We start from the raw sequence: 10,445 nt of genomic DNA on the forward strand, positions 1-10,445 counted from the left end.
CTCATCTGATAAGCTGGAAAACCGGCGAACTAAAAATTCGCCCGCCAGTACTGCGTCAATGCAAATGATAAGGTCAGAATTGCGAAAATTCTGGCAGATGTTTGCCCGATTTGATTTGTGATTGGAATCAGTCACATGCTATAAAATACTCGCTTAAAATAAAACCATTTCATAAACGTTTCTATAAAAAAAAGTGATTGAAAATTAATTCCATAACAGAACGATCTTTTCTGGCTTTCAAACAATTGTTAGCTCTCCAAAAGAATTGAAAAGGAAGCGTGCCCATGTTCCCGTTTGGCATTTCGTCCTCTTCACGTCAGGAACTGTGATTGGCTCATTCGTGATAGAGATCAATTGATTATAACAGTAAATGACAGGTGCCAGTCGTACGACAGATGACCTCCGCAACTAACCAAACATCCGTTGACGTTAATAATAAATAGGCAGAGTTTTCCCTCGACTCTCGGTCAGATTTTCTCCACGAAAAAGTTCGGAGCGATGCGATGTTTCGAGTTGTATGGGCTTTGGGCCTCGCCAAGATAATAATATGTGTCTTCATTACTGCGTGGCCCAAACAGACGAACGTCCTTGCCCAACGGCTCGCTAACAGCGGAGAAAAAGTCTACACCAACGGATGGGCAATACGGGTGGAGGGTGGCATCGAGTCCGCCAAACGAATAGCCAGATCTCATGGATTTGAAAAAGTTGAACCGGTACGTATTGACTAAAGAATAGGTTTCATGTGGTTCTTTTGCCTGCATGTCGCGCGGGCTTTACAAGTACTTGCCGGTCTTTTTTAATATCAATTCTAGTATAATGTTTTTTTTGGCCTGCCTAGCTCTCAAACACTGGCCACCAGGCAGGTCAGACAACGAACTCGGTCAACAAATCTTGATATTTTCCCACTCGATGCAAAAGCTTGTTCGTCAAAAAATGTTTTACCAGGCATTTGCCACCTAACCCACTATATTTTAATATTTTTGGGAGGAAAATCAGGCTTTTAGCCTGATGAAATCGCCAAATTTTCACGCTCCCCGATAAGATACCGGTATTAAATATTATGAACTGGTTGATGTTTTCCACTTTGGCAGCGAATAGAACCACATGCTTCAATCTAAAATAAGTTGCACCTCCATGATATTAAGAGCTAATTCAATTCTTTATCATTTAAAGTAAGAATAATTCAACCGACAATGCCAATTGTGAAATGGAGTTTGGTAAAAGGCAATGTTTTTCTGCCCAGCCATTTTGATCAGAATTCAGCCGGTGACTTCATTACCTTATTTCGACCTACAATCTTGACACCAATTTAATCAAGAAACCTTCATTACATATTTTTCGCGTGTGAAAAGATTAAATGGGATTTTTCAATAGATTCTTGCTCCTTTTTATGCCGCCAATTGTTCACTAAAATCGGATTGTTTGTTTAAAAATAATAAAACAGTTTCGTTCGGGTAAGTCTATTTCGCATTTTTACTTCTTAGTAAAACCTCAAATTTCAACAGCTGCAAAACATTCTGATAAAAATTCCACTTGAAATCTGCAAGGTAAATGAGTAGGGGAAGTCTATTTTTTCCTTTTTATTACTTCCATTACAAATTACCAACAACCATCAATTAGCGATTCTCAAAGCAACCGCTGTGGAAGGCTGTCTGTTGTGTAGAGATTTGTTTAAAAGATTGCTTTTGCAAATGGTGTTAATAAAAAAGTGTTTCCGTCAGGTTGTTGTGGAGATCCGTATACGTCAAATAAATTTAACTGCAATAAATTCTTTCCAGGCCTAACAACAGCATTTTAATTTTATGGCGGAAATCAGCAACTCTTATTTGGCAGAATGTTTCCAACTAGGATACATTGCAACATTGATATCGTCATTTACATCTCTATCGAACTATTTATTAACCAAAAAAAATCCCGTACAGCTAGCTGGTAAATAGCTAATATTGATTTTGTCTCCTTGTAGATCGGTACATTGGAGGGTTTCTATCACTTAGAGCATGCAGAAGAGCCGCACCGCTCAAGACGAAGTGCGGAGGAACGGACGGGAAAACTCATGCAGGATCCTAAAGTACTATTCCCCACTTCAGTGTTTTTACTAAGTATCTTAATTTATCTATAAAAAAGAGAATCTTTTGCAAATGCAAATAAACACGCCTTTTTTTAGTAATGAGCCTCAAGACACATTTTCAAGAGTAAAATCGCGTCAAGTTTTGTTCAGATTGTTTTCCGCCGCCCCCCGTTTAAATTGATTCTATTCAATTTTATGTATGCTTTTAATAGGTTATTCCACCCTATTTTATTAATATTCGCAAAATGCTGAGTGTTTAGTTTTGACAAATCCCGATGAGTTAAAGGATCAAACTTCAAGCAAAATTAATTTATACAGTTAATTAATCGCTCGACGGCAAAAAGAGACCGTATTACTTGCAGCCCAAATTGTTTTAACAGCGGTGCTTTTATCATGACCAATGTGATATCATGACTCAGTCCAGGTTTATAAAACAATTTTATTTACTTTGCAGGTGATATGGGCGGAACAACAACACGAAAAAATTCGCGTCAAACGAGGTCACTTTCACGACCGCATGATTGCGAGAGGGATCGTGCCTCGCTTCTCAGACCCACTGTGGGACGCTCAGTGGTATCTGGTGAGTAAACATCACGTCTATAGTCGTTTATGTCGCCTGAGATGTAACTAAAAATAGAGCTGATTTTAACATTGTACAAAATACAATAAACATCTTCGACGTAAATTAAATCTTCTCCTACACAGTGCATTCAGGGCGGTACAGCGAGTGGTACAAACCGCGAGAAAAAAATTCAACCCTGCGTGCCACGCCAATTATTCTTTCTTACTATTTTTGCGTTTTGTCTCTTTTAAATAGAAGATCCGACTGCTTGCATGCACTTCACAGACAAACATACACATACATGCAAGCTATGAAAGATAGGCTAAGCTATTCGGCTTGTCTGAATTGCCAAAGATATTACCGTCCACAGGAAATAAGATTTCGAAACTTATGTTGGCAAGGTGTTATCCTTGACAAACCTTAACTTCAACAGCTTGCATCACTCTTTCGTGACTTGAAATGTCGCGTATACTTAACAAGATAAAGACAAAACTGTCTATCCAGACAAATCCACGAGCCCGGAGAGATTCTGAACTCTTTTTGTCCAATTAGAAAACTGCATGTGCATCTGAAAATTGTCGACCCTGCTTGTTAAAGCCAGTCATGTTGCTTTAATACTCTTAAACGGAAACTCATCGAGGGTGCAGCTAGTTCTCTGAGAACATATTTCAGTCTCGGACTGCATAACGAACGAATCCTAAAAGAAAGATTATGGTCGTATCTATTTTGTTTAATTTTTTCATTAATTTTTACTTATCAGGACGATAAGCGAGCGGATCAAGACTTAGATGTGCACGTTCTACCGGTCTGGAATCAAGGAATCACTGGAAAGGGTGTTGTTGTTACAATCCTGGATGATGGTAAGTCCACTATCCACCAATAATTGATAAATATTTTAAGTTAAACTCAGCAATCAATGAAAATGAACACTTGAGATCATTTTAACATTTTTTAGCTCAATTTAAAAACGTTTTTAAGTTGGCATAAACTATGATCGGTATTTTGTTTTCTTCGTTTGACTTGCTACAGGCATTGAGCATAACCACACGGATCTCATAAGAAACTACGTAAGTAAGAATAAAACTGTAACTTTAGTACATTGAGTCTCTGAATACTTACTGTCAAGTGGGTTGTAGCTTAAATGAAGTAGCAATCTTGGAATAATGATATGGAAGGTCAGTTTTGATAGCATAGTGAAGCATAGTACAAAACAGGCCCTCCGAACAAATCGAACAAAACGCACGTATCTTTTTTTTTTATTATTAGTATGCACTATTGGCATGCTCATAAAAGAAGAGTCCTGCATGATGACTTTATCGTTATCTTTAAATTTAATTTTGCTAGGATCCTCAAGCCAGTTGGGATGTTAATGGTGAGGATGGCGACCCTTTTCCGCGTTATGATCCCACCAATGAAAACAAGTAAGTTCTTTTTAGATCCTGTACACAATAACACTGAACATCCAGGCAAAGTGCTGGGAGTGGCGGCCTCGAGCTATGTGGAGGTCGAGAAATCAGACTAGGACAAATGTCCTAACTTCATGACTTCTAAAATATGCAAAACACTCGCACAGTGCCTCTCTTTCCGGATGTATATACGAACAACGGAAAACGGTTGAAGAAAATATGTAACGTAAAGAAGACAAGTGCACCAGTTTACGATTACGTTCTCTTTAGTGACACCGACGGTTCCGTCCAAAAGCTTTTCCATTAAAGAAAACAAACCTCACGTTGAATGGATATTAACAACTGAACGGGCCGCTTCGTGATTTCGTTTTAGTCACATTTTATGTCATTAATTTGGGTAGATCAGGCACTGACTGTGGTCGTTAATATTGTGCTTGCTTTGCTGTAGACACGGTACCCGCTGTGCAGGAGAAGTTGCGGCTCAAGCAAACAATACGATCTGTGGAGTGGGCGTGGCTTACAACGCAAAGATTGGAGGTAACGCGTGATAACATATTTTGACCCTCGAGTGCTGTGTAAATATAATAACCCAAATAGCGACTGTAGTCACTCCTTAAAGGGGTGACTACAGTCGCTATTATATTTGGGTTGTTACACAGCACTCGAGAGTCAAAAGCATTGCGTGCGTGATTCTTACCAAAGTCTAATCCACAATCAGGGTTTTGACGGTTAACGAATACAATGTGAACACTTTTCGGAGAGTCTTTAACAGTCCTTTATACTAAGAAGCCAAAAAATTGTAAAAGTGCATGTTTTTTAATAACTTTCGACTCGATCGATTCAGCGTTGGCTAAAACATTTATACTGCTTTTCATTAACTGCAAAAGTACCAAAACAAGTTAATGTGCGATAAAGGTTTACAAAGGCATCCTTTGCAATCTTTTTCTGTGGTACTGAACATTCCCGGCCACTAGCTAGTAGTTCAAATTCTTTCAATGCTAGCAATGCAATGCTGTCTACATGCTCTGACGCTTAGCAGATGATGACCTTATCTTGATTACATAGGCCGGAGCACTTTTCGTGATATTTTGTATATTTTACGGTAGGTTACGATTGGGCGTTTTTCTTGACGTTTTACATTTGATAGCTTTCAATTGGCCTTTCCACTAACTTGAATATATTTATATTATCCAGGAGTGCGCATGCTTGACGGCCGAGTGACTGACAAAGTGGAAGCCGCCTCATTAAGTCTTAATCCCCAGTTTATCGACATCTACTCTGCAAGCTGGGGGCCTAGTGACGACGGCGCTACTGTGGAGGGACCTGGGACTCTGGCAGCTGCTGCGTTTGAAAATGGAATTACAAAGGTATTTGAAAAGATGTAATGCGCCATCTTGCACGTACTTTGGCAGCCCAAACTTCGTAGAGCCGAAAAATCATTAAAACGCAACTGAACTGGGACGGTCATTTTAGTGAGCTATGGCATAGAAAAGTTATGGAACTGAATTGCCGCGCACAACTTGTTTTCGCCTGTCGCAAAACGCGCTCTAACGATATGCCTGCAAAACTGCCTATCCTACAAGTTAATCACTAGTTCATAAGGGAGTCATTATCAAAAGTTCAGTGCATTGCGACTCGTCACATATGATCAACTGGTAAGCCAACTTCTAATTAATAGCCTTAACCAGGCCAGCGCAAGCAAGGCTGATTTTTCGTATCATCATATTATGCTGTGTACAAAAGAGGAGAATAATGTCTCATTTGCTGTATGACTAGCGCGGTGATCATCCATAGCTTTAAACGGAATGACAGATCGGAGAAATCATAAACCTTTCATGGCTGGCTGACGTTTTACTCTGACACGTTTGAAAAAGAGATTATCATTGAAAAACTAAGAATTAAGAAATCTAAAAATAAGGTTATTGGCTCGAAATTCTACTGCATTGTTACATAAGATACGAATGCAAACTGTTTAAGGAGTAGTTGACAAACACTGAAAATAAAAAACGCCTAATAATTTCCTGGTTGTTATATTATATAGGGTCGCGGTGGACTGGGCTCTATTTTCGTCTGGGCGTCAGGCAATGGCGGGCGGCATGAGGATAGTTGTAACTGTGACGGGTACACAGACAGTATATACACACTGTCAATCAGTTCTGCTTCTGATCATGGAGAGTCACCATGGTACTCTGAGAGTTGTTCCTCCACTCTGGCCACTACATTCAGTAGCGGAGCGCACGGAGAGAAAAGAATTGTAAGTATGGAAAATGTCTACTTTTTGTAAACAGTGTCTTTTTGCTAGTTCAGTCAAGCCTCTCAAAACGGCACAATTAAGGGACCACGTGCAATTTTTCCCTGATGGGAGGTGCCCCCTCTTACTAAAGGGTACAAATTCACCTGGAGTGGCCAGGCATGACTCAGCGTCTCCTTTCTGGAAATATCACAAAGTACATCGAGTTACCAACTGTATAGTAATGACAACAGTCAAAATAACCTTGAAAGGCAGGCAGTTGTCTTACCAGTAGCCCACTTGGTCCTACACAAAACTGTACGTTTGAATGTTATCGATTTGCTTTATCAGGTCACTACTGATTTACATAACGAATGCACTGAAAGACATACGGGAACTTCGGCGTCTGCTCCATTGGCTGCAGGGATTATAGCTCTTGCACTGGAGGTCAAGTAAGGATTACAATCAAAACCAATTTATAAAATGGCTAAGATGATGCGCAAGTAGTGATTGGTCAACTGATAGCTAATAGTCTACTAGTTGCTTATCGTTGAAAACAATCCACTTGGAATATTTGTAGAACGTTTAACACTCAAGAATCTTGCAAATTATGGGCAAAGGCTGGCAATTACAAGCTCTAGAAACCCAGAGCAACCAAAAAGGATTTGGTTGGAAAGAGTTTAGAGGGAGTTTCGGGCAAAAATGTTTTTTTTTGTTGAATTTGGCACGACTACAAGCAGTTTTTACTTGTATCAGAAACCCATAAGGGTTTCTGCTTGTATACATACCTTTTTGACGACCTTTTTTGCTTCTTATCTAGCGTGAAATAAACAGTTGGGGGTTCGTTTGGCTTGCAGGTTGCATAAAGTGGGTGCGTTATCGAAAAGCGCATGGACGGACAGTCCAAAACTGATTGTAATACATGTAGTTACTGAAATGACACAGACAAGTTAAAGCGGTTTCGTATGACTATCCTAACCCAAAAACCAAACTTAACACATCTGCGTTATCTGACTGATCACAGCAAACGCAAACAATGGCTGGTAATAAACCAATCATAACACAAAGCGAAACCATACAACTTGTGCCAAGCGCGGAAAAACGTGCGTAAGGCAATTTTGATTAGTTTTTGCACAGTTTGGTCTTGATTGGTTGAAAACACAGCACGTTTGCTCTGCGGATTGGTTAGTGCACATACAAGACTTTTCCTAACCAATCAAAGAGCTCCATTTACGTAAAACCAAGTCACTGAAAAATCGCTCCTATCATGATAGAATTTCTTAAGTGGCAATCCCTTTCTTGTGTTTTATGTTTTACACAGCCCTCGTCTAACGTGGCGTGACGTCCAGCATATTGTAGTGTGGACATCAAACTGGGAACCTCTTAAACACGATCAAGATTGGAGTCCTAATGGTGTGGGCCTACATGTCAATAGGAAGTTTGGGTTCGGCCTGTTAGTTGCAGAAAAGATAATTGAATTAGCCAAACCTACTACGTTTAAAACTGTTCCTGAGAAGACCATTTGCCGGGGACAAATCAATCAGGATCGCAAGTAAGTTAGAAAATAACGTTCAAGTTTTCATGCTGTAAAATCCCTGCTTTCGGTGCAAAGCATTAGGATAGATAAATAACTGAACGAACGACCGACCGAAAGTGCGAACGAACGAACGAACGAACGAAAAAGCGACTGATGCCAAATAACTTTTGTTTTTTCATAACGCTTATGAGAATCAAAACAGTTATTAAATTAAAAACAGTTGTTTATCTCAGCCGTCCATTGATCTACATTCACCAAAATGACTTGTCTCCACAGGCCCATCAAATTTAACGAGCCTTTGAAGATAACAATGCACTCTAATGGATGCTCGGGAACTGCGGCTGAGATTCGTTACCTAGAACATGTACAGATACTGCTAAGTTTGGATTACACACGGCGTGGGGACCTTGTTGTTTATCTGACATCCCCTATGGGAACCAAATCCTGCCTGCTGTCCCCAAGAAAAGAGGACCTCTCCGATGAGGGCTTCACAAAGTGGCCCTTCATGACAACGCACTCGTGGGGCGAGGATCCTAGGGGTACATGGACTATAGAGATAAAGGACCTTGGTGATAACAGACCCAATCACGGCTTACTAACCGAATGGCAGCTTATTTTACACGGAACCAAACAAAAACCCAACCATCAACCAATTGAACACCCCGACAAGCCACGTGACTCGGTTCCAGTGCCCGATTCACCGGCGCCTCCTCAGTTTCATCAGGTGCCCAGTGGACCGACTTACACGTTTGCTTCTCCTCCTTCTTCTGCTCCTCCTGCTCCTCCTCCCCACTCCACCTCCATCTACAGCGCCTGTTAAATACATATCACCTCAAGTGGTAACCTACACCACCTCTTCAGCTCCAAACCCGGCCGTCTTGACCCTTGCAGCTCAACCAATAGTGCCATTACATGAAGCCCAAAAACAACCCAGCAGTGCATTTATGTCGAACAATAAACAGACTGGTCAAACGCAAAGCACCTTTGGTGGACAGCAAACTAATTTAGCACAGATAAACCCTGAGGAGGCTATCTACTCCCCAATACAATCTCTACACAATAACTTTGTTCCTGCTGACTACCATCAGAACTCAAATAGCCAATTATTACCACTATGTCGCGCCTGGGAATCCTCGTGGATATATTCCTCAAGTGAACCCTGCCGTGCCACAAACTAACGACCAGCTGGGATATCAACAAATAACCAACTGGAGACCAGCTACTGCATATCGTAATCCTTTACAATACAATACTTACAGTAATTACCTACGAACATTAGGAAGACGGGGAGCGGGAAGGTCTTATGTAGAATACCTTAAAACCAAGAAGAATAAGTTAAAAAAGGGTAGTTAATTAGTTGGATTTTTTTATGCGTCTCAATCACGTGTGTAAGATATTTGGATTAAGGCTGAATTAATAAAATTGGTTTTCTATAAATGCGTTACTCGGTGAGTAACTTCGGTGACCGAAAATTGTAAACTAGGGGAAGAAAATATGTAGATTCTGTTACGTCATTTATGACTCTAAAACACAATTTTATGAGCCAGGATTGTCGCGCAACAGCTGAATGTCTGTCACAGTTCTAAGCGTTGCGTGGCGACTGGTCTTACATCTGCTCTGATCTGCTGATCTGAGCTCCAGATAATAAATTGGGACACAATCGCGGTCAAACATGAATTCGAAAATGGTGTCCATTATAAATCTGGTTTCTTAAGTTCAGCTGGCTGGATGGGAAACTCAGCACCAGTCGAAACAAAGGAAAATGAAATGGGAGCGGCCCGGGGGGGGGGGGGATTCTCGTATGAAAGGGGCGGGACGCTCGTCGTCTCGCTTACGGGTGTATTAAAAATTTCCGATTTTGGGTCTCATTTAGGTTGTTTCCGGCAAAGCGATTAGCTGTCAAGGTCTCATTTACAGTTGCATGCGAAGAAATATACAAATATGAGTTCTATTTTTCAGTGTTTTGGTATCTTTTAGGGGTCACGAAAAGTTGAGCTTCGCCCAGATTAGTCTCTTTTAATTAGGGGCTCTATAAAATTTCCGACGCGCATCCACGCCCCTTTCATGTGGGAGTCTCCCCCGAGGGGACAGACAGGAGCCCATGGTGGGCTCTGGTCTCCCCGGGGACAGACAGGAGCCCATGGGGGCTTCTGGTCCCCCGGGGACAGACAGGAGCCCATGGTGGGCTCGGCTCCCCCGGGGGTACAGACAGGAGCCCATAGTGGGCTTCTGGTCTCCCCCGGGGGGGACAGACAGGAGCCCATGGTGGGCTTCTGGTACGGACCATTTTATTTTCTGTCGAGAAGGGGTTGTGGGAAAAATCTGCGAAGATTTTGCTCAGTAAATAAAACCGTGCACAGTGAAACGAGGAGAAATATCTTGTAAACTTTATGGAAGAGAATTCATGCAAAGTATTTTAATCGAATGGCAAAAATATCGGGTTATGAGATTGTTCACGCCACCCCCAAGCCGAGATGTTCCCTTGGTTTTTCATCTGACGGCAATATTAAAATAGAGATAAATCTTGCAGCATGTTAGTCAATCAGAAAAAAACCCTAGAACAATTGGTGCGTTTTTCCGCTCTTAGAAAAGGATACCTGTAAGTATCTGGTCTTGCTTTGCCTTTTGTCCAGACACGCTGA

At 41.1% G+C, this 10,445-nt stretch overlaps 1 protein-coding gene across 1 annotated transcript; it reads left to right on the forward strand.

Moving 5' to 3' along the window:
• Positions 1–257: 257 nt before the first annotated feature.
• On the forward strand, positions 258–9,240 carry LOC144657571 (neuroendocrine convertase 1-like). Its single transcript, XM_078517920.1, is given in 14 exon segments — positions 258–713; positions 1,964–2,068; positions 2,523–2,648; positions 3,391–3,490; positions 3,660–3,697; positions 3,975–4,051; positions 4,485–4,573; positions 5,231–5,403; positions 6,078–6,290; positions 6,618–6,718; positions 7,588–7,818; positions 8,080–8,558; positions 8,602–8,894; positions 8,896–9,240. Coding segments are annotated over 14 exon segments (2,496 nt in total). The 5' UTR covers positions 258–503; the 3' UTR covers positions 9,157–9,240.
• Positions 9,241–10,445: the final 1,205 nt, after the last annotated feature.

This window comes from Oculina patagonica, chromosome 1 (assembly GCF_052425735.1).
Source record: "Oculina patagonica isolate OP01 chromosome 1, crgOcupat, whole genome shotgun sequence".
NCBI classification, from domain to species: Eukaryota; Metazoa; Cnidaria; class Anthozoa; order Scleractinia; family Oculinidae; genus Oculina; species Oculina patagonica.